At 37.6% G+C, this 27,963-nt stretch overlaps 1 protein-coding gene across 2 annotated transcripts in view; it reads left to right on the forward strand.

The window, feature by feature from the left end:
* Positions 1 to 27,963, forward strand: part of BICC1 (BicC family RNA binding protein 1) — a 115,560-nt gene that overhangs the window by 53,475 nt on the left and 34,122 nt on the right. Inside the window, exon 3 of one of the 2 annotated variants that reach the window (XM_075505273.1) lies at positions 3,403 to 3,472. In XM_075505273.1, the coding sequence (XP_075361388.1) occupies positions 3,403 to 3,472 (70 nt within the window). Of the gene's footprint in view, positions 1 to 3,402; positions 3,473 to 15,238; positions 15,317 to 27,963 lie in introns of those variants that run through there. The other variant, XM_075505274.1, reaches the window with a different exon arrangement.

A 27,963-nucleotide genomic window follows, 5' to 3' on the forward strand; every position in this document is an offset into this window, starting at 1 on the left:
ATACATACAATAAATAGTTAAAGTAAGCAATATAGTTTAAACTCTTCTTAAGGGTTCCTATGAAAGCCCTGATTTCTCAAAAATAAAACCAGAAATTACTTTCCATTGCAAACCTTTTTAGGCAGTTAAAATTCTCAAATTGTTTTACAGGCAAGATAAATTATTTTCACTGGTGAAAAAAGTAAGTGCTGCAGCAAAAACTATTTTATTTTTTTCCTATATAATATGTGGTTTTCAAAATTGTGGAAAATATGATTATGGCAATTAGCTTGGAATTTATGATAAAGTTTACTATTTGGAGTTGAAAGCCAGCACATACTCTGAGCATTTTTGTACTTCAATAAATGCACTTAATTTAAATGCATCCAGACGTACTCTCTCTTCCCCCCCCCCCCCCCCCCCAACTGCCTAAGACAGGAGATAAACTTTGTCTTTGTAGTGACCAAACTGAGTCTTCTTTTTGGTCTAATGTGGTAACTCTCAGCATTGCATTCTCCAAAGAGCTTAAGGATATTAGGTGGCCAGATCTCAGTGGCTGCCAGTCAGACTTCTTTTCCTTTGAAGATCTTGTATGCATCTTTCTCGTATGTCCCCAGAATGTGTGCATCTCTGAAGTTGTGGGCTTTCATTTTGTTTTGGTTTAGCATGAGAAATGGGGAGGATTTAATTTCTTTAAGACAAAAGTCTCCAAACTTTATTGAGAGGGTAAAGGACTGATGGGATGTAACACTTGTCTTGAATGACATTCATTCACCCCTCTTCTTTCTCCTCTCTTGTGGTTCCCTTTATGTTGCATCTTTTTTAACTCAGTCCTGCACCGTTCTTTGTTTTAGCATCTGCCTTCTCCTTTTAACTAATGCCTTTCTGTTTTCTGTGTATTTCCTCACCTGTTGCACAATTAAGAATAATCCTGGCCCAAAGCCGTTTATCAGACACAAGTGAGTTCTTTGAAATAGCTTTTTTCACATCTGGATTGGCAAACTGTGAAAAGTATGTGTATGTTGCTGATAGAATTTCACCCTCCTGGAAATGTCTTATTTCAGCTGTAACTTATTATCCAATAGTTGCTGAAACCAAAAATATAGTATAATGAAGTCTGGCTGACACTTTCAGTTTTTCCACATGGTGTACTAATCTGGAAGTTCTTGTGGTGTCCCAGGGATCTGGATGTAGAAGATAAAAAATAAGAATTATTAGAGAAGTCTGCCTTAGTTCTGAATTATACTATTATTGAAAATATATTGGTATTGTATCTGTTTTCTTAATGCATTCATTCTCTTCTTGGAAGTGGCTTTGTTAATTATTTTGGAATTTGAATTTTTTTATTATTGCTTATGCTTGTTGTAGATGACTAGAAGTACTAAAATATACTGCTTTGCTTAATATCTCCCCCCCTCCTCCCCTATTTTGCTGAGTTGACTTTTTTTTATAGACTCTGCTTCTTACGGCAATCAAGTATTCTTTCAGTTCTTCTGATTTAGGGTTTTTTCTAGTTTACAGCCTAAGTTTACAGTGAGCACTTCTTTACTTGTTACCATTATATGTATTAAATAATCTCCTTAATACTTATTACCCCCCTTTTTGGCGAAAGTATTTTTACATAGACTCAGTAACCAAAATAGTATGACCCAGCAGATCAAGGGAGGTGGTTATTCCTGCCTGCTCAGTTACTGTGAGACTTCATATGGAGTACTGTCCAGGTATGTCCCCCCTCAGCCCAAGAAAGATGCTGACAAGCGGGAGTGACTCCAGTGGACGATCACCAGGTTGATCAAGGGCCTGGAGCAGCTGATGTACGAAGAGAAGCTGAGAGCAGGGTTTGTTCAGCATGGAGGAGGTGAGGTAAAAGAGGGATCTAACAGCAGTCTTCAGCTACCCTATGGGTGGTTAGAAGCTATACTGAGTCAGGCTCCTCCTAAAAGTGCACAGGCAACAACGGCCAAAGGTTGAGCAAAGGAAAAATTAACCAGATACGAGAAAATAATTTCTCGGTAAAAGTGGCGACACACTGGAATAAGTGTGCAGAGAGACTGTGAAATGTCCTTCCTTGAATTGGAGGTAATGAGAGCTTGATGGACAAGACCCTGACAGCAACCTGACCTAACTTTGCAGTTGGCCCCGCTGTGAGCATGAGGTTGGACTTAAATGACTTGCAGAGGTCCCCTTCTTCCAAACTTGTTCTGTGATTCAGGACCGCTTCTAATTAACATTAGTCAAGCTGAGCAAACTGTTTGCTCTTCATCTCTTTTATAATAAGATACTGAAATTTTCAAGGGAGTGAGGACCCTTTTGCTTTTTGCTGTCCAAGATCTTGTCCATGTGTGAGCAGAACTGGACAATTTGTTCCAGGTGAAAATTCATCAGGGCCTTCTATAATCAACATCTCTATTAAAAAAAACTTGTCTGATGTGGCCTAGTATGATATTTGTTTAATAGATGCATTTTCTTGGCATCCTACAACCATCTTGTCAGACTAATATGGGCAGATCTTTCTCATTTCTTCAGGCCCTCATAATGATGAGATACTCTCTTCTTACTCATGATGATCAGACACTCTCATCTCGAGTGTGATGAGTGATATGATCTCATCATACTTATTGATGAGATCTCAATATAAAAGAGAAATTCTTTAGTCTCAGTAGACAGGCCCAGCATTTCTTAAAACTGAATTTCAGTTCATATATGTGAAGTCTGTGGTGTCATTCATTTCCTTCTCCTGTATTACTGCTAAATGTGTTAGTGATGCACTGTAACTCTGTGCCAGTATTAAATTTCAGTATCATATGCCTGTGGCTAGTGGATTTATTCACTAAAACAAAGGTAGCAACAGAATGAGAGGCTACAGGGAGCCAAATGACTACATGGATTTCAAAGTATAAGCGTGAGTGTGTGCCTTTTGAAGTCTGGATAGACTGACAATGAAAAGTTGCTTTCGGGTAAAGGTGAGGCAAAAAAAAAAACCAAACGTGAAGGCAAACTGATGTATCTTGACTTACGGAGACTCAAAAGGACTTGATTTAAATTTGATAGGCTTTACTTAAAAGCCATTTTGAGATAATTAAAGAAATATTTTTATTGAATTGTAAAGCTTTGAAATTTCCTCTGAGATGGACCTAGAGCATGCTGTAGCTAGTAGTGGTTATATGAACTTCATGGAAACTGTTGAGCATCTTGGTTTTCTCTTGGGTTTTCTTTTGAATTATCAGAACTCAGCTCCACCTATCACCAGACAAAAATTCTTCTCAAGAAAACCAGAAAAGTAATTAATGACTTGTGCTATGTATAAGTAATAATAGTCAACAGATTTAAAAATGGTAAACAGCATCTTTTCCAAAAATGAACTTTTGACTTTGTAGGAGAACAATAAAAACTTAATTTTTCATAAATGCTTTCTTTTAACAGATTATGGAAGAAACAAATACACAGATTGCTTGGCCATCAAAATTGAAGATTGGGGCAAAATCGAAAAAAGGTATTTAGTATTTTCTTTTTTATGTGTGGAATTAGTTGTTAGAGTAGTAAAAGCACAGAATAAATAATGCTGTCTTTAGAGTCACCATGTCAGTACTGGACACCTGAAGTATTTTCATTTCAGTCTACTGTTTTTACAAGAATTTCTTGAAGTTATCTCAGCTTTATGTAGGTATTTGATGTACAAACCCATTTTTAAGTAGCTTGCAGTACTTTATTATCAAGACTATTGTACTTACTGTCTATGGAATGTGTGCTTTCTTCTGTATAACTCTACATCTAACCTGAACAGTTTCTTTATTTTACAGCAGCCAGAAGTAGTTAGTCTTTCTGGTAACATTGTAGATTAGTGGGTGTTCTGTGGGGGTTTTATTTGTTTTTATAGAGTACAAAGATGTGTGTTGGTTAAGCCCAGTTAGAACAATATATACTCATTGTGTCCCTGACAGAGACAGTCTGTATGCTTTTTTGGTTTCTTTAAGAAACCTAAGCACAGCTGTTTCTTAGGAATGGCCAGTATTATGTGTTTTAAATTATGCTGCTTTTGGAAGTACAGTCTATTAATGTGAACCAAGTACACAATCCAAAACATCTCTTTTTGAAATAAGCCTTCTAGTTCTCTTCTTGAAGAATCATAGCTGTGACTGAATGAAAGTAATACTTAATTCCTTTTCTGCAGGAAAAATGAAATTGGGAGTGATTTCTAACATTGCATGTATTTCTGTTCAGGCTGATACATATTAAAACCAAGAAAGTGGAGTTCAAATAATTCCTCTGTACGTTATATTTAGGATGTACATGTGGAGATGTGGGATAACCTTTGTAAATGAAGAAGGTCTCATGGGAAGAAAAATAATCTCTTTAGAAAGGTGCAGGATTAATAATAATTTTATGGTGTAAAGGGAGATTTGGTCTCTGAGGTACTTTCCCACATGGTATTGAAGTACAAGTTGATTGAATCCCCCCTGCCCGCCCCTTAGAATAGAATCATTAAGGTTGGAAAAGACCTCTAGGATCATCTAGTCCAACTGTCAGCCCGACACCTCCATGCCTACTAAACCATGTCCTGAAGTGCCACATCCACACATTTTTTTGAACTCCTTCAGGGATGGTGACTCCACCACCTCTCTGAGCAGCCTGTTCCAATCCTTGACCACCCTTTTCAGTAAAGAAATTTTTCCTAATATCCAATCTAAACCTCTCCTGATGTAACTTGAGGCCATTTCCTCTCATCCTAAAAACTTGCATGGAAAAAGAATCTCACTTGAGAGGGGAAAAATGAGAAAGGAATTCAGACTGGAAAAAATGCAGGTGTTGTGTATGTATATATTTATATGTGGAACTAATGTTTATAGTAATGTGAGAGTGACAAGGTCTCTGTGCAGACCTGTCCTCTACCTGTGCTGTTCTGCATACTTTCTGCCTGAGGTGCTATGAATTGATACACAGCTAGAGCTCCTCAGGAAACTGAGGCAGGAGAGTTTGTTTTTTCTTTTGAGGGGAGAGAAGAAGAAATAAAGTAGTACCTGCATTTGTTTTCTTCCAAATCTAAGTGAGTCTAGTTCTGAAGATGAAAAGTATGGATGAAAGGCCATGAAAAGAGGGATAAGAGAGGTGGTTGGCTGGGATTCTGGATTGGTAACTTAGAGATGCAGCTTTATATGTAGATTAATTTAATCTCTTTATTAGTGATCTCAAAGAGAAGATAATGTTAGACTTGTGGTGAAGCTTTATCAGTATATGGAATGAATTTGAATACTAGGGGAAATAAAACAGCTAAAAGTTATAAGCTGATAATAAAACTAAAAATTGAGGGGAGGGAACGTATAATACAGCTGGGCATACTGAGTGCATCTGCAGTGGGAATGATTATCCTGGACGGTCTTTATTCCAAAAGAAATGTTAGATAGTGATAGGCTGCAAACTAGGCATTTTAGCAATATGCTATACTATTAAAAAAAGGTTTAAAATGCCTGTGGACTGCAGGGTGGCTCTAGAGTTAAGACTTTTACTCTGTGGCTAGCTTTGCTCTGGGAAGTTATCTATGTATATGCACATAAGAGAGTAAATTACAATATGTGGACAAAGAACCCCTTAACCTAGAGGTTCCTATTTCTCGTGAAATTAAGTGTAGTTTATACATTCTGTTTATGCTTGGTATCAATTGTTTGCGATTCTGTAACTTTCCATTTGCAGCTACAGCAGCTGTTTATATAGGGAAAATATTCTAAGTATTTAACATACTCAAGCTTCACTTAATGACATTTTGTGATTGAGAGGAGAGTCTGCAACAAATAACTGGGTGGCTCTCCGGGGACTTGAACTCAGAACATGCTATCTTTCCCTGTCTCCTTGGCTGGGAACAGCGTGCCTGATAAGCAGTCATTCAGTGAGGGAGAAGCAGTTGCAGATGGACAGTCTTACACCCCAGCCATACACTGTACCCTATCACAGTCAAGTGATACAAAATTTTTCACATAATTTTCCAGTGTAATTTGCCTGCAGTTTCAGTAGCATCACATTCTGTGGATGTCTGTTGTGGCCTTTGGTCGTTCATAGTTTTCCTCCCAAATTATGAGGGGAAAAACAATCCTTAGGAAGACATCTCTAGCTGTGTTGTTGTTTGTCATGTTCAGTCTATCATGAAACATTTAGGGCTTAATGTAGTGTTCTTCTCACTGCTGTTGTCAGTTTTTAATTTGGGATTGTGAATACCAAATCAATAAGGACAGAGTACGTATTTTCTTTCTAATTACAACACATAGGTATTGAAATTTGCAGACAAGGTGTGCATAACCAGGTTTTAAGATTAAGTTCTGTACAAGACCCAGAATCTTTTTCTGATCTTGTGGGGGAAAAAAATTACTGTAATGAAGCTGAAGCGCTAAAAGTAGATGACCTGCAAGTTGCTAAATTGTTTCTTTTCTGTGTTATGCTGATTACAGCTTTTAAATTGATGATTGCAAAATACTATATATTGAGTCTCATAATGGTGATTCATTAACTCAAACTTGATAAATATTTTCTGAAAACTTTGAATTGCAAAATGCTAATGCCTGGGTTTAGCATTATGCAGAAATTAAACAATTTGCTAAGTAAATTTTCTTCTTTACTATGAAAGTGCTAAAATAGCTCTTTGCAAAGGCTAGAATTCAAAAATCAATTATCAACTCTCAACAGTTTCATAAAGACCAAAACAGGAATTTCCTGGCTTTAATGAGCACCAGATGCTGCAGTCTTGCTCTGGTGATGAGGGTTAAAGTATTTTGAAATACATGTTTAGAAAAGACAAACAGATATAAATCTTCCAGTAGCATCTTTAAGCAAGCCATTTGTTCAGGTTGACAAAGAGATCCCATAACTTTAAGGCTTCAGAGAGGGAAGTGAAACCATTTAAAGCACTTCTGTAATGACTGATTCCTGTCCAGCAGTAATGAAACAATTGGCACTAGCGTGCTCTGCTCTGCTTAGTTAGCATGGGTGCTGAAGAGTTCAGAGCATACCAAAATCTCATCTTCTGGAGGCTTCAGATCTTCTGTAGTCCAATGAATTAAAGATCAAACCGAGAGACAGTAACTTTTCTATCCATTCCCCTTTTGCTCTCAACATGCTTTTTCACTCTGTTATGGTTACTGTTCCTTAGGAATGCTATTAATTGTCTTTTAAAGATTTATTCAGTGGTATAGAAGTTCAGAGTAGATTGCCAAATCCTAAATGGTCAGATGCTATAGTTGCACAAACACTTTCAAAGCAGGCGTAAGCTAACATTTTTTTCCCTCTCCCTTCCCAAAATACAGGCCTGCCCGCTCTCCTGTTGTTCTTGTTGTCCAGCCCTTTCTGCTGTGCTGTCACTGGTGCTTATATTGTCACATAGGGGACCAGGCTGGCTTAAAACTAACCATGGATAACCTTTACTGTTGGAGAGGGTTGGCTTTTTTGTGCATTTACTAGCTGTTTGAACCCTAGCTGTTTTAACCCAAACTGTATCCTCAGTCTGCTTCCCTGTAGGGTTGCGTGACTCTGTAATGCTTAATGCATTGGGAGCAGGTGAACACATGTTGTTCAGCAGCAGTGCTTGCTGATGGTAATTTAAGGTGCTTTTTAGGAACTTTAGGAAATGGGTATATGTGAGTTTAGATTTCACCCATATTCCTTACTCTTTTTCTTTCCTTCTTTTAATCCCTCCCCCCACGCCAGTGCATGCCTTTGTATTTCAACAGTCATAAAGAAGTTATGGGGATATGCGTGCACTCAGAATGCAGACAGCCTTGAAATAGCATTTGGGTAACAACCAGCATAAGAATCATTTCAGCTCCTGGAAACTTAGTGGCTCTAGGCAGGAATTCGTTCAGAGAGTTGGAGCAGGGAAACTTCTGGGAGGTTAATAAAGGTGGTAAGGGGAAATGCAAAGTAAATTGTGCTTACAGAGCAGGGATAACTGGGGTCTCTTTCACCGTTCACTCTCAAAAAAGGCTGCTATTACTGAACTTCTGTTGTTGTTTTTTCTTTCTTCCTGTTCTTCCCCAAGTTTCATTCCTCTCCCGCTTTCTCCAGATTAGAATGTCCAGCTCTTCATGTGTGTCATCTGTTGAAGTTACCCACTCATTTCTTTTCTTTCTTTCTTGAGGCTGCTCTTATTTCATTTCACCTGTTCTTTCATTTGCTGTTTCTGGTTTTGGGGTTTGTTGGGTTTTTGTTTGTGTGTTTCTGGTTTTCCCCTCTTATTACTGATGCATTTTAACTTGTCTAAGAAAAAAAAAAAATTGAATCCATGTTCTGTTTGTATTTTTTTCCTCACTTGATTTTTCTTTTTACTTATTCTTTCATCTTCTGTTTCAAAAAATCAAGCTTCAGTAACTTTTTAAAATTCAAACTAGTTTTTATTATCAAAACATTTACTACATGCTATTTTTCATTAGCATATCTCAAAGGCAAGTCAAGTACATAACATGTCAAATTCATATCTAAGGAGAATAGCAGGAGAGGGGGAGGAAACATAGTGGCACTGAAGACATTAGAAGGAAGGCAGCAATAACTAGCAGTGGGCACTGCTGGCATTCATTACCTGACAATTTGGTTTCACACTTTTTCCTTAGACTTTGCCTTTTGCAAGCTATCTTGCAAGCAATGTCCACTATTTCCTTCTTTGCATCTTAAGCTGCTGAGACAATATGCAAAATAAAGTTAGCAACTCTAATATTATATTTGAGGCAAATAACTGTATTGAGAGACTTCAACCAAATTAGGAAAATATTGCTCCCATTTATTTGAATGTTGTTTAGACACAAGGAGAGAGCTTTGCATACTCCGGGAGGCATTATGATAACAGCTGGAGACTTACTTTTTTGTTAGAACAGAAATGTCACTACATGGTGAACTTAAGGCCAAACTTGCATGCAAGTTACTGCCTTAGATATCAAGAGTAAGCTAAAATGTAATCTCTGTTGCTTCAGACCTTTAAGTTAACTTTCAATTGCTTCCCAATATTGTAATAAAAGCTGAAGTTTACATTTTGAGAGGAGTAAGGGAGGGAGAGGAGAGATGATACGGTGTCAGGCTGTGCAGCCTTATGAATGCGTGCAAAAAGAATGCTGGGTTATTTACTCTTTTTGGCATAGGTTTTCTGATAAATCTCCAATCTGACTTTATGCTTTTCAGATAATTTCTTTTTCTATTTAGAAATACTTAATTTTCTCAATTTAGTTTCTCAACAAAATCTTTAAAAAGAGTGAAAATGGCTTTCAATGCTAAATCTCTTATAGTAAAATATCATACATGGAGCAGTGATTAACATAAGAGCAGTTCAGCATTGTACTTGACAGTTTTTAGTGTCCCATGTGCAGACACTTCATAATTTACTCACGTGTTCCATGGAGAGATTATATCATTTCTTAAAACATAAACGTATCTCTGACAGTTATGCAATATTGCTTTCAATATTGGAACTGAGCTGAATCACACATTTGTACAAAGGAGAGACTGCCTTTCCCAAGTAGACATTTCAGTGAAACACATGGCTAAAAAACTACAGATAAAACCTCAAATTGTTTGTTCCGATGTATTAATGGATGCAAGTAAGACACTTTCAATTGTCATGTTCAAACCCAATATTTTATGATGAAATGTCAGTGAAAATGGAAGAGTTAATAACCCTGTGCAGCATCATTCTGTAGGAGTTATGTGAGCTTTAAACAGCATCATAGCCTCTTCTAGTGTGTCTGGAGGCCTCTGAATTCTCCTTCCCCCCAAAAAAAAACCCCAATCAAAAACCGCAACCCCAAAAAAACCACCAAGCCAAAACACCCCTAAGCAAAGCAATGAACCTAATGGGGCAGCAGTTGAAGAACTGAGTACAGCGGAAAGTGTCTGTGTGGCATAAAGTCATCTTGGACCCTCACTTCAGGAGATTCTGTCTCATTGCATTGATGATATTTTGTAATAAATGCAAAGTTTAGAGAGATGAATAGATTTCTCTGCTTTCAGTTGTCACTGGAATACTAAAAGGATTTCAGGTACTAAACTTTAAGTTACATACTTAATCTTTTTCTAACTACCAGGTGGCTTGGTGTACTTCACAGGCTGGCATGTTTGCAAAGTGCAGTTATATAATCTGAAATTTTCCCCAAGAAATTGGCCAAGTCTGAGTTTAGTCAAACAAGCATAAAAGTTACTAAAACTTACCTAATAGTTTAGGCCATTTACTTTTGTCTTATATAACTCCTTAAGTTGAAAACTGTAGACTCTGTTTCCAGCAGTTTGGCATCTACAAGACTGAAGACCTTGCAGTTTAAATATATAATGCTGTGCTGTATATGTGTGTGTGTGTGTATGCATATAGAACAATGACTGTTAGGATTGCTTGTTTTTTGAAGTCTTCAGTGTTTTCCTTTTCTCAGGCTTTACATGTACATGTTATATCACTACTTAATATAGTTGCAGGCATAACACAGCTTTGTCATTCAGTGTTCTCCTAAAATGACTTCATTATTCTGGGCTGAAGAGAGATTAGTTTCTTTTTTCCTTTTTCACAATGCATATATATTATGCCTGCTTTTAATTTTGTTTTAATGTTGTTAAAAAGTAATTTGGATCTAGTTGTATTGTGGAAAAACTGCAGTTGGCAACATAGCATCTAGTAATTACCCCTGTTGAGCTCGGAGATCTTTACCTTCTTATTTTGATTGTGGGCGTGAGGGTAGTGTTTCTTTTTTCTTTGGCTTTTTTGGATTAAAAAAAAAAAAAAATCTGCCCCAAGAAACAAAAAACCAATGACCAAAAAGGCAAACAAACCCCACAACCTCCCCACAATCCAAAACCCAATACTGGGCTATGAAAACCCATTGATTTAAACAGCAAGAGCTCTTTTATAATAAATTCTGTCCCTGTGCGTTGCTTTCAATAATGGTTACATTCTGTACAATATCATAAGACCATTCCTAAAAGGGTTCCTAGAAGTGAATGGTAAGGAGGAATTGCTTGATTTTTTTAAATTTTTTTTTTTAAATTCATCTATGTATATAAAACTGGTGTTTCAAAAAATGAGCAGATAAAAATATCTAACCTACTTTGGTACTCTTAAACTAGAGTCAATCGTGTCAGGCTAGCCTGGTTGTGTATGAACCTCTTTGCTGTATGTACAATGTAGTGAGGGAGTATAATACCAGCTTTTTTACATTTGAATTACTGAATTCTTCATGGAGAAGATCAGTATGGTCTGGAAAGTTAAAATAAAGGTATGTGTGAAGGTGTGCATATATTTATATATATAATGGAGGAAAATAAGCAACTCTTCTGTGAATAAGGGCACCGAGGTTAAGATTATTCTCAGACTCCTTTATATAGATTTGGACAGTTTATGGCTGCAACCTGAACATAGAAATGTTTCAAAGCAATTGGTATTTATTATATACACTCTGCTTGGCAAATTGAGACTTAAATCTTAAGGCAGGAAGAAGGGTAATTTACATCTGTATATAAACTTGAGCTACTGCATCAGCCCTTTTTAATTTCTTTTGGAAAAAAAAAAAGTCGTGTATTTCAGAGATGGTTTAAGTTGCATGAAAACTTTCTTACAGAGGCTAAATTTCTTAATTACACCTGATTTGATCTTAATTCTTTGAATATAAAAGTGAATCCTGCTACTTTTGTAAAGAATATGCCATGTAAATTGTGTGTTAAAAGTCTTCACGTACATAAATTATAGGAGGACTTTTAGAATTTCATTCACTTCTAAAATGACAACCTCTTCATTTTTAACCGTATATAACCTCTGAAACTGCATAAAAATGATGTGGTGAATAATGGAAAACAGAGCTTAATGTGCTGGAATTGCTTGTATGCTTGCCAGTACATATCTGTGTAGCTAATTTATCAGTCTTTAAACGTAAGAGAAATACTCTTTACTGTAAATTACTGTGAAAGGGGTTCATAGTTTGTGCTTCTGTAAATGCAATAATGCATTGAGTTTTACTTTTGCATGTCAGTCTTAAATGCTAAGCCAGCCCCACCTGAGAAGGTCACATGGCATCACAGGACTACCAAATGCTTCCGACTTGTTAATGAAACAAGTACTGTAACAGTAATTTTGGTCATAGTTTTGGTCAACTTTTGTTCTTGACCTACTTTCACCTCTTTGTGTGCAGTTTCTAGTTACAGTAATTGTAGCTTCTGCTCTTCTCACAAAAAAAAAAAAAAACCCAAAACAGATAGAGTGGAAGAGGGTGAACATGGGATATAATCAACTATTTTTCCTACCTTAAATTCAGTGCTATGAATAGCCACCTAATTGGCTTAGAGCCTTAAGCTTCAATTAAAAATAAAAGGGGGGGGGGATTAATTAGGCTCTTGGAGACCTGCAATGGTATATGGAGCTTTTTGACAAACTTTAGCTTCCAGTCCACTAAGATGCTTTTGAAAACTGTGCCAACTGTCCTGCAAGGCTGTACCCTAACTCTTGATAGGAACCAAAAATGTATGGAGTGATGTCCACTTCTAAACAACCACAGCCTGTTCTATCATCTTTAACTAGGGATGTAAAGTGATGCGGAAAAGAGGGCACCTAAGCCTCTGAAGTGCTTATATGCCGAAGTGCTTAAAAACAAAGTTAGCTTTTGTATTGGTTCATGATCAAGTTTTAACTTCTGTTGTCTCAGCATTGATTTCGGTGCAGATGAATGGAAACACAGGTTCGAATTGTCCAGTGTCATGCTGCTTCTTACAAAGAAAATAACATACTGTATACCAGCTGGAACTCTGCCAGCAGCTCTATCACTGCTGCCTGTCCGAGGATTATTTTTCTTTTTTAGGCTCTTGCAGTACTGTTGGGTGCCTTCACTTGTTCGTGTGGATCACCACCTTCACAGGGCAAGGAAAATAGTCCCCTGTCTATAACAGATCAGGTAGGGTGGGTGGAGGTGATGATTTGATGGCTCTGTACTGTAGGCACTTCTTCCTGCAGGAAGGAGAAGAGCTCTCCGCCTGGTTCCAAGTAGGTCAGCAAAAAGGTGCTGTAAGATGAGCTTTTAAAGTTATTCCATGTGTCTTTCCCATCCGTAAGTGGAAACGGGATCCTAGTGCATCAATTTGAGACAACTTCATACAATAGCAGTGGGCACAATAGTTTTTGATCGCCATACCCTTAGGACGACCTTACTCTGTATGTTGTGAATAACTATAAAGCCACACTTGGTTGTGCATTTTCCAAGTACTCCTAAAGGGAAGACTAGTAACTACTTTTGCTAGAAATGAAATCAGGGGAGACAGAGCTGTTTTCACAGCTGCTGAACAGCACAATTTTGGTCTTATCTCTCCTGCTTTACTGCATGCTTAAGGTCTGTCCCTCTGCCTCCATAGCTACCTGCTAGGCAGCTCAGCCCTCCAGCCTGGCATGCCCTGGTGTCAAACCCACTGAAGGAGAGGGCATTCAGGGCCACTGGTTTATTGAAGCCTGCGCTCTTTTGTCAGCAAAATTTTTCTTAAAGCTATTTAGTTTTGGTTCCCAAGGTATAAAGTTGTAGGTCTGACTTTATACCGGTTCAGTAAAGGTTTTCTTAAAAGTCTTGGCACTTAGATGTTTTTTTCTGTGTTGGTGCCCATGACAACAGAACCGTTGGTTTAGGTATTCTGTGTCAGCTCTCTGTGGAGCAAAATTCCTTTGCAGCTTTTATTTGACCCCACCAAAAACAAGAAAAAAAGATTCATCCTGTTATGCAATCGTCCAGCTGATAACTGTGTATATAAGTAGATTTTTTTTTTTTAAATTTATGCTCGTATCTTAGAAGCACATGAATTTCACAACAGTATGTTTCTGCATATTGAAGGTAGTCATGTCAGGAGATAAAGGATGCTCTGTGACGTTTCTTGAAAGTGCTAACAAGATTTAAGGGGGGGAAATAATTTCTTATGTCTGCAGCTGCTTCATAAAGTAAAATTTCAGTCAGATGTGGTACATGATCTGGGAAACTGCAAGTTTTTTCTGTTCCTTAGAATGGCATTAAACTTACTTTCGTGCTTGATCTTTCTACAGCAAAACTAATGCTATTTTGCATTTCTCTGTAGGTAAAAATGGATTAACTCGATCAATGGGGCATCTTCTGTTGTTTTTTTAAAATCATGCAACTTAGGTGAAATAAACCGGAACAGTTACATAATCTGAAATGCAGAATACCTTAATTTTGGAAGTTCTTTATAAAATGGAGAACTACTCGCTCAATTATTTTGTGCCTTTCTCTATGCTGGATTGTAACTGTTCTCCTCGGAATTGCTTAAAATTGGTTTATCTGACTTGATCTTGCTCTGATCTAAATCAAACAGCATTTTTAAAAGAAACAAGATTTAAAAAACACATTAATAGCCTGCATCATCAGTGACAATCATCAGAATACAGAAAATGATGATCATATAATTCCTATCAATCAGTTATGTATTTTAGCCTGTCAGGCTTTAGAATGAAGCTCTTGAGGAGGCTGCAGTCATCACCTTGTAATGCTAGATGGTATCTGCTTGTTAACTATTACCACTCATTAATACTTTCTTCCTTTTGAGAAGGGATTATTCATACTCTTCAGGATTTTTCATAAGAGAAGATAAACTCTTGGTGTCAAATGTCAGTTGAAGCCCATAGTATGTTTTTGTTGTTTTGTTTTTCAGCATGTACTTTTTCCTGGGTTTGGTTGGAAAAGCGTTGAGAAAGGGGAAGTGTCATGTTTCATCTTTTTTTTTTTTTTTTTTTAATATAACTCACTCTTGATACAACTCACTCTTGCTTCCATGTGTTTGAATTGTAATGGTTTGGAAGGTTTCAAGGGATGTTGAGAAGGTCTTTATGCCAATCTAATTCATTACTGTATGCAAATGTTTGACACTAATATGAAAAACATGTTGCAAGCCTAGTTGAAGATGCTAATTTAAAAACATCAGGTATGCATTAAGCATTGGTCAGTGAATGGTAATGATGTGTTAGGTTAGTAAACACGATTCAAATTTTTGTTTTGATTTGGAACAAAAATGGCTTGACTGGAGGAGGCCAGGACTCCAAAACTACTTTCAAAAGCATGGAGAAACAAACACGCATAGCAGAAATCTACTTAAGGATCTTGTCATGGTTTTTAAAAAAAAAATAAATCATATGCCCACCAGTATTACTGGGGAGAACACTACATTTTTATACTCTGAAGGAATAATACCTAATGTGTGATATTCCGTAGCTGATAAAAAAAATTTTATAGTCTTTCCTGCTTCTAAATACTATATTTCTGTAACTGCCATCCAAAGACCAATCTTCCTTAAAGAAAGCCAGTGACTCACCTGATGCTCCAGGCTTTCCTGCTGACGGTAGCACTTGCAGGTAGGGCTGGCTACTGCAGTCCCCTCTTCAAACCTGTGCAACTCCTATAAACTGTCTAGAATTACAATATCAGCGAGTATCATCCTGTCTCTGCAAATCTCTTTGTATTATACACAAAATTCTGATTTTTTTAATTCCTTTGGCTTCAAACATTCTTTATAGTGTGCATTCTAAATATAGACTGAGTCTGTGCCAAAGACCAAGTGAAAACATACAAAACCATCATTGATAGAAAGTCTCTTTAATGACTTCCTCTGGAGACTATAACTTGAATCATATGATTTTTGTAGAGTAGCAGTAGGAGGGAATATCTGAAAAATAACTATAATACGGTTTTCAGAATTTCAAGCTTTTCATCTGTACAAACTTGACTTTGTATAAACTATGCTAGTCATTTTATTCCTTGATTATTTGGCAAGACTAACATTTCCTGTAAAGCAAGTCACATCTAAAGAAAACAAAATCCAGGGCATAAAGTGTTCTTGTGATTTTTTTTTTTTTCTTTTTTTTCCTTCAGATTTTTAGCAGTTAGAAAATAATTGTTATTTTATGGTAAATGCCTGTTGAGAACCCTGGTAGCCTGTAGTTCTGGCTGTGTGGCAGCAATTGAAGCTGCTGAATTGGTATAGTTTAACTAGTGAGACTAATACCATCTGGCAATGTTCATCAACCAAGGCTAGTCACTGAGGACTGTTTGCAAGATATACTCTCTATATTAACTCCTGTGAAAGGGAAAGGCAAATGATCTCATGTTAATGGGAGGAAAGCTGTGGGAAAGGAAAGAGTTGGGAATGAAGTGGAACAGGGGAAGCGGGAGACATGGAGAGGAAATGAGAGACTGATGAAGAGACTGAAGACAGTTGGAAAGAGGTAGATGTGATTCAGCAAATGAATGGCAGGAAACATGAGGTTAGAGTGGGAGTCTTAAAGAAATTAGGCTTTTGAAAGAGCAGAATAATAAAGAGTAAATGACAAAGATGGTATAAAGATGAGAAAACAGATGGGAGGTGGAAGGAGGAAGATGTGGGGTAAGGACTGGGTGAAAATGTATGTACGAAGTGGAGAGGAGGATTACAGCCCAGTGTTCATAGGTGTCTGGCATGGACTTCCAATACATATCCTAGTCTTGGAAATGAAATCGGACCCAATTCTGAAGTTTCTACTTGATGAATGTCCTGGGGAAAAGCTGGTAAACACCACTGTATTGATGCAGACGTTCATTACTGTCCGAGACCAGTGATTAAATATCTAACATGTCACTATTCCCATCTCTAATATCTTTGTGCTACTTCCATAAAGATGCAATTTAGACAACTGCAATTTCAATTTGTTAAACATTTAACAGATGTCTCGTCTTGCATAAAAACATATGTATGATTTAAAATACTGGGAATGCAGAACCTTAATTTCTAGTCCATGGGAGTTGAGGATATTGGCACTTTCTGCTAAAAATCACAAAACAGAATTAGAATGTGCACAAGTAAAACAAGACGGCAATAAAAAGGATTAAATTTGAGTGCAACTGTCATCCAGCTTACTAGATTTGTGTCCAGTGCAATGTCAAATAATGTAAACTGCTTGGTTTCGGAACGCTGGAGGAGAATTAATAGCCAAGGAAGTAAGTTGAGAAAATACTGCGCTTGAAGAAAATGTGAACTGTTTTGTGGAACTTGCTCAAAATATTGCAATGCCAAACAATTCCCACCAAGATTTTTAGCAATAAATTTGTGGAGTTATACTAAGCTATACATGTGCAAAATACATTCCTGTGTGTATTTCTCATCTCACGTTTTATTGTAATGGAGTGCAGTGAGAAGTTAAGCTCACATGAGCTTTCCTGCCTGTGGGTGCTGTCATGTGGGGAATTACAAAGGTGAGTTGACTGACTTATAGATATGCATTTGGTCACTTCAAAGAAAATCCAAACTTTCAGAATGAGCATATGCTTTCTGGGAGGGGAGAAAAACACTGAACATGAGTGGGTGCAGTATTTGTTGTTTTCTTTTCTGCTTGCAGGAAAATTGCCTGAAAATTGCCTAAGGAGGTCCAGTGACTTCCCATCCTTAAAATGATTGACATGTAGCATGTTTCCTTCTGTTAGATATTCTGATGTACTGTCCCATACTGGGCAGTGTTTTCATTGATTGTTAGTTGATGGGATAGTATGTATTTATAAATTTTGCAACTGGCATCAAATTGACAGAACACAATTTACACTTAAATTGGAAAAAAAATGCAAAATTAGTAATGACTCGGTAATGGTAATTGAACACAGGCTGCTTGGAGAAGAAAGATCAGGTGCAGAGTATAGAAGAAAGGGGTTTAAATGTCATTGTGTACCACAGATTAAACAGGCACTGGAGTGTGATGCTGTATCCCAGAATAAAGCAAACTGGGATGTATATACAGGCTCATTGTTTGTAAACAAAATAAATATTTATTTTGTGTAACTTAATACTGCTGAGGTTTCACCTGTGAAATCATACCAGTTACCAGTGCTGATCTTCAGAATTTGGACAATTTGGAGAAAATCCAAGGGAAAGCAAAGGAGGTGCTTTGAAAACAAGAATTGGGAGGAGTTTAAAAAAATATAATGTTATAGATAATTAAAAAAAAATTAAAGCTATATGGGAATAGGAAGAAGGTGATTGTTACCAGTGTCTGCTTAGGATTAAAAACAAATATTTCTGTTAGAGATTCCTCTTAGATTTTTAGGGAGGACAAGGATAGCTAATTATTGTAATAAGTTGCATAGGCTTAGGGGTCCCCTAAGGACAGATTAAATAACTATTTTCAGGACATATAATAATTTTCAGGACAGATTAAATAACTATCAACAGTGCTCTAGTATACTAGATCCTGCCACAAAGGTGGCTTAAATGACCACCTGTAATAATTCAGTCCTTCACTTCTGAGAGGTGCGTTTTTTAAAAAAAGAACTGATCCCGATTTAGATATTTACTGAAGAATGCTGCAAGAAGGGATCCATGTAGAACAGCCACAACAGCACACATCAGTGCGCTAGGGAGGGGAGCAGACTCTTGGATTCTGGTAGTAAAGATGGGGTTCGTTCCAGACTTGAAGGGGTTAGAAGAAAAATAAACAAAAACCAATTACTATAGAGAAGGCCATTTGTAGCATGAATTATTGGTAAAATGCAGGACAAAAGAGATAATAAAGTCTATGAGCTTATGACAAAATGGATTATGCTTTTAATCAGCTGACTCATTATATTAAGAAATACTACTTAGCAGCATAAATAGCATATCAGCCCAAAGGAAGAATCAGCCCAAAGGAAGAAATTGTCAAGAAGTAAAAGACTATTGGCAATTAACTCCCCCCCCCCCCCCCCAATATACAATGACAGACAGGGATATTTTTTTGCATATTTTTTGCTGCTTCCTCTTTTGTCATTTTAGTAAATAAAACTTGAACCACAGTCATTGCTGACTTCAGCAGCAGCTGAAAATGGATGTCTAGTAACTTATATTTGAGTACCTAAATTTAGATTCATAAGTCTGTATTTGCAAGCAGTGTCCTTTGCTGTTCTGTTCGCGTCTGCTGGCAGGGAAGAGATGTGAGCACAGAGCTGGGCCGAGTCGGTGCTCAGGGGGGCATTCCTCACGAGTGAGACTCTGCAGAATATTTTGGCTTCTTTTAAGTTCTTGTCACTTTTCCTGCCATAGCCCCAACCATGTGTAGTTGTATTATTTCACAACCAGTATTCTGCCATTAGCAGTGCCTAGGTATTTAAAGCCGAGTGGTGAATATTACGCTGTCCCAGCCGATTTTGCTAGTGGATGGCAGAGGACCCAGATTTATTGCGTTTTTGAACCAGGGCTGTTATGTGCAGCGGCTCAGCCATTCCTTCCCTGGCCTTTCACTACCTTATTAGGTGGAGAAAAGCCAGTCAGGTACAGAGCAAATGTTTGGAGTAGATCAGTGAGTGGTTATAAAGAGCGATAGGACAGCTCTGCATGTCCATGCTTCGTCACCCACTAAAGCAGAGGAGGAAGCTGTAGGACAAGCAGCTCTCAGGCTTGTGCTGAGCTGAAAGGGCAGGCTATGAAATTGCTGTGAGAGGATGGAGAGTTTGCTTTTTAAATGCTACTGTGCCTCTGCAAAGGAAGGTGGGACTCCAGAGGGTTAGATGAGTAAATTGGGACTTCTGGGAGACAGAGAGTTTGTATTTGTGCCACTAAAGAGTTTTGTTCTGAAAATGTTGCAAGTCTACTTCCTGCTATTAAAATGGACTTTTTCCCCTCACTTGCTGACCTTCTTCAGTTGCCAGTGGCTTAATCACCCTAACCATAGAGCTTTTCCTTTCTTTTTTTTTTTTTTTTTGGCATGGGCAGGCTAAAGTTTATCTAGATAACGAGGTATGTAAGACTATAGCTGCTAATTAAAAATACTGACATAATCTTATGCCCAGCATTGACATTCAGGAGTTAAACTGGCATGGTGGCGTATGGGGAGTGCTAGGTTATATTTGTTGAGTTTCTCTCAAGCAGCGTCTTTGTTTTTTAAGTCTTGTGTTTGCAGGTAATTTTTGGAGTGACTCTTACGCCTGGTAGTAGCAGAAAAAAACCCCAAGTATTTGCAAAAATTCTTTGTTTAGTTCTGGTTGAAATTTGTCAGAATAAAATCAGTTGAAGGCAACTTTCTGAATATGGCATAAATTTATTATTGACTGAATTATCAATTTGTACTTTTCTACTACACTTGTGAGCTCAAATTTTACTTTTCTACACTTAATGGAAAATTTGTCTTCTCCCACAAATAGACAGCTAAACTGTGGGGACAGTTTTCAGCTGTCTTATGTTGTTCGTCCACACCTGTTGCTCTCTGTTTTTCCTGGTTTAAATTGATGGGACATGATGGATTTGTATGAGACACTGGAAAGGGGCTGTACTTTTTTTTTTTTTTTTTGCTATAGAGAAACAATTGGTAGAAAACTAACACCGGAAATTTTTTTACTTTAAAATGTGAATATAGAACTTGAAGCAAAGGTGACTTTTGAGTTTCTCAGCATCTGAGATGAAACACCCCTGCCACCCTTTTTCTAAGCAGACATATTCTCTACCTGAAGGCCCAAATTTCCTATACCTCACTATCTTCTAGTCTAGTTTTTCCATAATTTGCCAAGATTGACAATATTTGTGTTTTGCAGTCTGAAATGCATGCACGCACACAAAGTATCCAATCTCTCTTTCATGAGTAGCTGCTCTCCTCAGGCTGAGATACAAAGCTGGAAAAGTTCAGCTGTTTTCTGTGTTTATGATGTTTGGCTTGTGAATATACTGAGGAAAAGAAACTTTGTAGTTTTATTAGTTCTCCAAGTATTCACTTTAGGTACTGGCTGCTAAGCTTCCTAGTTAACCTACAGACTACCTGTTGCAGTTTAACTATTGCTTATCTGAACACAACTTTGTAAATGGTAAATATTTTCTGTAATGTGTTGCTAAGGCAATCAGTACATAATTGACTTAAAGATTTAAAGCAAGTCTCTCGCTGACATTGTGTTTATTGTTTAGAATGCCAGATTAATTACAGCATGTATTGCAGTTGCTGTATTATGAGCTACATCTGCTTTTTGTTAACTTTCTCTGTAAATGAGAAACTGTCAGTGCATACAGTTTCTCCATACTCTGAAGAAAAATTCCCCAAACCCTATAATTGTGTACTTTAATGAACCGTTGTGTTTAGATCACAAGTTCGTTTATTTCTTTTGTTTCTGGAGGAGCTGACCCAAGCATAGATGACTCTTCCCTGTTTTGCAATAAATAAATGAACAGAAGACTGTCTTAGGCCATTTGAAACTTGGCCGCAGGAGCTCATGTTGATTCTGTTCGATCTGAGCAGTTAGACACGCACAAATCCACAGCATCCCTTGTGCCAGCAGCTGGCAGCAAATACTTCATTTACTGGAGTTATTTAAATGAGCCTACAGATTGCTACCGTTTCAGAAACCAGCCAGATCAATTAATGCTCCCCCCTTTGCTTGCAGTGTAGGTGACAATGAGAGCGCTTCTAAAGTCACGTTTGCCTGAGCCTTTTATTTCGTTTGGGGTTAGCTTCTTGATTCTCTGGTGCTCGGTGTGTGTGTGTGCCTACAGCAACAAATGCTGGTTCTATGGAGAAACGTAAAATCAGGTGTTTGTATCGGCGCAGAGAAAGACGCAATACGTTTATGGTCACATTTCTGAATGATTTAAGGAAACAAATTCTAAGTAGCAAGGGAGCCAGCCGGTGGGCATGGTACTTTAAGTAAATTTACAGCAAAGTGATCTAACTGTGTTCATTCCTGTAAGAAGAGTAGGAACAAAGTTTTGGGCTTTTTTTATTTTGGATTGGGGCTTGCTGTACTTGCTGTAAAGAACAGCAATTTGCTTATACACAGCAGATAAGGGAGAGCCAAAATATAAACACAGTTGTAATAGGAAGGGAATTATCAAGGGGCTCAACATCCAGTGAGAGTGCTTGGCAGTAACTGTGGTAAAAACTGAAATTTCAAGCCCTGGAATGTAGCAATATAAACTCTTATCATTGTAATTAAATTACTTGGGAATACAACTCTGTCATAATCTTTCAGTGAAAACTGGAATTAGCTGATGTATTGTTTTGGGATTTTTAAGAGCTTCTAGCCATTAGCAGATACCTTGCAATGTACTCCATACTGCTTTTACACATAAACTAGAGGCTGACATAGTCTTTCACTCTGTGATCCCCATCTGCTATTTAAACTTGATTTTGGGGCACACAAAAAGCAATTTATCAGAATGACTGCTGAAATTCACATCACACAGATGCTCAACAGGCGATTAATTTTCTAGAGGGGAGTTTTGCTATTGGTCTAATATTGGAGAGAGACAGGTGGACAGAAGAGATGCAGAGAAAATTTATCTGAGAGCAGCTCGGGGATGGTTTACTGATTCAAATGGCAACACTTGACATCTGTCAGGTGTGGGGTGTTTGTTTTTTTTTTTTTTTAGCGTATCACAAAGAAATTACTCTTACAGAGGAACGCTGTGGGTAGTGTGGTGTTTACTTGCTATGAACCCCTCCCTGAAAAGAAAAGCAGAAGCTTTTACGTAGGTCAGTGGTCTTCAGGAGATGAAGGTTCACTTTCTGGTGGACTTGGCAGTGCTAGGTTAACGATTGGACTTGATGATCTTAAAGGTCTCTTCCAAGTTAAAGGATTCTGTGACTCCCAGATCAGCTGCAAACTGCCTGTCATACTGGAGAAAATAATTTAATATCTGTGAATAAGAATAACCTTTTAATGTAAGATATACAACTGTTACAGTGCCATACAAATATTACCGTGCTAAAAGCCAAGAAATGGTAGATTATTTTATGATTCAAATGTGTCATTCAGTATTCACATCAAAAATTGCTTGTATAAAAGCATCCTGAAGTTTTCAACAGTCAGAAATAGTTTCCACTAGATGACTAATTTTTTTCTTGATTAGGTGCATCACAAATGGATTTAGAAGAAAGACGGAAACACTACTTCCCCTATCTGCATATTTGCTTTTTTCTTCCTGGAGACCACAGCATGCACAGCAGTGATGCATGGAAAAAGCTATTACGTTGCTATGCTGGCTGTAAAAAAAAAAAAAAAAAAAAAAAAAAAAAAAAAAGCACCTTGTGCTTTTAAAAAATAAAAAAAAGAAATCATCTTGTTCAATGAATAGCAGAAACTAGTTGATAACAATCAGCAATTTTGAGTCAAATTACATACATGTAATGTATGTGACAATGATCTAACTTTCTGTATCAAAAAGAAAATGACTGCCTTCTTTATAGCTTCAAAAAGAGTTAAGGAGGTTTTTCTTCCATGGTATCTATCTATTGTAAGCAATGTTGTTTGTATCTGGTAGATGAAAAGACAAAAGAGGCAGCAAATATGATCTGCTTGCACTTGAGTTCTCTTTCATAAGAGACTACTAAGCCATTAAATCAGTATTAGACTGCGGACTGCTAGACTAGAGTTTTACTGGATTGTCAGTGCTGTAAGAAAACCCCTGTATTGTGCTGCTGTGAGTCCTTATTATGCCTGTGTCTGTTTGAATGCTCTGTGTACCAACACCACACAGGTAGCTGATGCGGATATGTCGTACACTAGGATTTATAAGCAATAAGCCAATGATTTTTCAAAATACACAGGTGTTATTTTTATTATAAGTAAGAAAAAGTAAGTACTGTAAATAATGTGTGTTCAAGATAAGTAACAAAAGGTCTATTAGCTCTAAACTCAGTCTTTAACAATAGTTCACTATAATGGAAATAGTAAAACCATCTAACGGGGCTTTTTGTGCTTGGTGTTTGCAATATTTGCTCAAATCTTAACTGTTGACAATGCAGTGGCCAGAAACATCTCTCTGCTGTCTGCCAGTTGGTCATATATAACCATTCATATTCCCTGATAGTAACTTTTCCTGCTGTTGGGCTTCTGGTCTCAGCAGGTACCAATCTTTCTCGGACCCCCTGTTCCAGCTTTTGAGCTACTTGTTGCTCTGCCTCCAGTATTAGCTCATTGGAACCTGCCTGTAATCTCCTGCTCTTGCAGAGGCTGTTTGCTGATGGGGATCTCCTCACTGGGGTCCTCTGCTCCTCTGTGGGGTGTTGCATCTTTGTGCTATGTTCATTGCACTTCAGATCTTTACTTGGCAGCTGATTAAGTGCTTGATGTTGTGCATTTATACCCCCTATGTTTGGGTTGGGGTGGGAAGCTTAGAGGTACTCTTTGAAAGGCAAATACTCTCAGAATGCATGATCTGACTATGCCTTGCTGTAACTTGAAATAAGAATCATTTTCACATACTTCATGTAGCTGTTGCTACTTGCTTAGCTCTCAAGAAGATTATACAGATGTTTCTTTATTGGACTTTCTATTTTTCTCTTTATTAAAAAAAAAACCAACAACAAACAACAAAACCCCAAACAAAACAAAAAACCTGTTTGCCATGTTCATCAGAAACACAATTGAAATAAGAACCTCTAAAAATATAATAATCCAGGAAAGGGAAACTTTTATGGGGAGAATCCATTTCACTCTGTAGAAGTGTGATACTAAAGCAGAGAAAGTACTAGAGTATTTGTAATTGTAACCAAAAATACTATGTTTACTGTCTTTGGCTTTAGTCACCAGGTGTCTGATATCCTATCAAGAAGCAGCTGTTTCCATCTTTCTGATAACAATTAATTTCATACTGATTCTCAAGAGGACAGTTCTGTTTGTCCTGTTCCCTCAGGTATATCTAGCGCAGTAGTCTTTGAAGACTAGCTGCATCCTCCTGTTCCATGGCTGTGTAAAAATCAGCTCGCACAGTGGAATGCAGTCAGTTAGAGCAATAAGACATTAAAAGGCGCAGCAGTAATCAGGAAGCATGAAGATGCAAAGTAAGTGTAGTCGGATTTGGATGTGGGAGAACTTGCAAAGAAGGTTGAGCCTGAGGCATGCATTTAGGCTCATGAGTCAGATGTTGTGATGCTTTTAATTTAGCAAAACACAGCCACAATGGCTTTTTTGCAAATGTGTGTGTAAAACTAAAATTATCTTGAGGCTTACGAATCAAAATTGTAACCTTGAATATGAGTCTGTGTGCAGTGAAGATATAATGGTGTTATTTTTGAGAGGAATGTTGTGGGATGTTTTTTATGTCCTCTATTAAGTTGACCTTATAATACTATAGCTTTTTTCTTCCCCTTATTTCTTGTTTTCTTTCCCAGGCATTGGGGTTCTGTGTTTGTGCTTTGAGATACAATGGCAACAGACATTTAAGTAATGAACTGTGAATTCATTGGTTCCATGCTGAAAAAATAAAACATAACAGACTGCGTCCTGCTGAGAGATTGCCTTGCTTTGGGTGGCTGCTTAGGCTAAAGGCTGAAGAACAACTGCCCAAGAAGTAGCAGAATTGCAGCATGGCGTGTGCCTTTGAGTGTCTGAATGCATTTATAAAATGTCCCTAATGACCTTTTTTAGAAAAATTAAAATAAGGAATTTAAGCTAATTATGGTGGTAAGAAACTAAAATTGTGTAACTGAAATGGAGTCTCTGGGTGATTACAATTAATCCATTCTCATTTCTTCTTTTCAGGTTTTCTTCTTCTCCACCTTGGCCTTCCCCTTCTCCCTTCAAATCCGGTCACTTTTCTGTTTAAATTGCCATACGTTCTTGTTACTTCTTCCTTGTCTTACCTCTTTGCTTATGCTTTAAGAGAAGTCTTTTCAACTTCATTTCCTCTGTCACTGGGTCCGAAATCCAGTCATCAGTAGTTTATTTCTCCAAAAGTAATAAGTTGTACAGGTAATCTATTTTTTAAAGCTTATCTGATGTTTCTGGCTGATTTTCACTTAATTCTGGGCATTCTGAACATTAATTTTTGGTGTTCTGCTGGGATGTTTCAAGGCTGCTAAGAGACCCAAATGTGGGATTGCGCTATGATTTGATGTAGAAGTGCACCTCATTTTATTTCTTTTCATTTGTGAGGCTACATCAGACAGCTATTTCACTGTAGTAGCCATTTTACTTAAAGTAGCCTGTTACAGGTTTTAAAGTTTTCTTTTGAACTACACTATGCAATTTTTGAGAAACAAAATATTCTTTGCTCTACCAGATGTTGCACAGCATTTCTTTGGTTTTGTGTGTGTAAGGCTGGTGGTGTTTTACCCAGTCTCTGCTTCATGAATATCTATGTATATGTATGTCTGTATATGTGTATATACATGTATTTTTATAAATGGTGGCGAGAGGTAAGGAGGGAATAGTATGCTTCACCATCATAGCGTCGTTACAGTGCAGGACTGAAAAGCAATGCTCTGATATTTAATGCTCCTCAGGTGACTACATAACAGCAACCAAAATGTAAAAATAGGAAGGGGTTGTGTGTAAACTGCTTTCCCTGGAGCTGTGGCGGAAGCAGTGCAACATATTCTGAGTAGAACATAAATTCTTCTGAAGATGGTTTGGAGTTAGATGCCAGTAAGGAGGAAAGTTAAGAGTCAAAAAGTTCTGAGAAGACAGAGTCTTTCATATGTGTGCACACATAGGCAGTGGCTCTAGCTCTGCCCAAGGACGTTTCATAATCAGCTGTTTGTCCACAAGAAGCAGATCCCCTAGAATGCCCAGAGCCTCAGGACATGTCTACTCTGAAGACACTATTAATTGTTTGCAGCCCATGTTGAATTTTGTGATGCTTTGGGTAGGCTTTTGATCATGCCCAAGTTAGCTAGTTGAAATCTCGTTCAGAGATGATGATGCTGCAGTCTAATTTAAACTACAGAAAAAACCCCAAACCCAAAACAAAAAACCCCATGTGGTTGAGTGATATGTCTGAGGATACATGGGGAGTCTGCAGTAGGAAATGGCCCATTGCATTCTGCCTTAATACATGAGTAGCTTTTTTTCTTTTGTGGTTTAGATACTGGGAGGTGAAGTTAAGTGCACTGAGGTGTGTTGGAGAGAAGGCGAGAATCTTTTTAAACTGATAAGCCAAAAGCAAGAAGTGCCCAAGCAACGAATTTCCTTTCTTATTCAATCGAGTTACTTTGCGTATGCCCCTAATAATAAGCATTTGCTGCATGCTTTTAGCCTTGATGTTTCTTCTCCATGGGAATAGGTTGAGCCTATTTCAAATCTATCTTGGCCAGCATAAATCAGTCTAGTTTGGTCAGTGAATATCCACTCTAACAACTGTATACACAGTATATCCTAATTTATTTAAAAGCATTAAATAAATTGTTTCAATTCAGTTATCCCTTTTTCCATATTAATAGCAAGTCCTACTTGACCTTCTTGATTAATTCACTTGTTTTATAGACCTATGTTTCATCTTGTTGTAAGGTGAATAATGTACTTGCTCTTTCAGTTGAGAACATACCAACTTACATGCGTTCATTTGGCTTTCTCTTTTTATTTAACTTCTCACATAGCTTAGTGCATTTTTGTTAGTAATTTTGGGGCACATATTTTCATAACTTGTCCTTAAAATTGCTAGGTCTCTTTTGTCTTTGCTTTTCTTTGAATGGCTCAAGTTCAGTAATACTCATGAGCTATTCAGATCTTAATCAGCTACTTATTAAGAATGACTGTCATCTGCTCTGCTGTTGCCCAGTTGTCTAGCTATTTTTAGACTAGTGGCATTTCTGTAACTTAAGTAAAAGCCTGTTCATCCTTGTAAACAAGCTAGATGCATAGCTGTGGTCTGAAGAGCTTGCCCGGACACTAAATGTAATGTCTGATTTGCAGGAGAGGCCTACACAGTTAAGTGTCTTAATTATTTGAAATACTTCTTGCCTGGCAAAGGTTAGTGTAGATGCATTTGCACTGGCACAAACGTATTTTTGCTTGGAGGAATTGTATTTTGTTTACTGAAACGTTGCTCACAATAGTAGCAGAAAAGCCGGAGGCTTGCTGGTATAGCTGTGGACAAAGACCGAGGAGGTGGAAACCCAGCCAAAGTGTGGAGTGAGGAATTTGAGGATAGGAGCAATAAAAGGCCACTTCAAGGCAGGAGTCTGGCAAAATGAAGACTGAGAAAATTTTCCAGCGTTTTCTGTTGTGTAACTTTAGCTTTCTAATTTATGTAAATAGACCCCATTCTTGGGGGGAGGGAGCAGAATCTGTTAAACTTAAATTT

The sequence above is a fragment of the Mycteria americana genome, chromosome 6 (assembly GCF_035582795.1).
Source record: "Mycteria americana isolate JAX WOST 10 ecotype Jacksonville Zoo and Gardens chromosome 6, USCA_MyAme_1.0, whole genome shotgun sequence".
NCBI classification, from domain to species: domain Eukaryota; kingdom Metazoa; phylum Chordata; class Aves; order Ciconiiformes; family Ciconiidae; genus Mycteria; species Mycteria americana.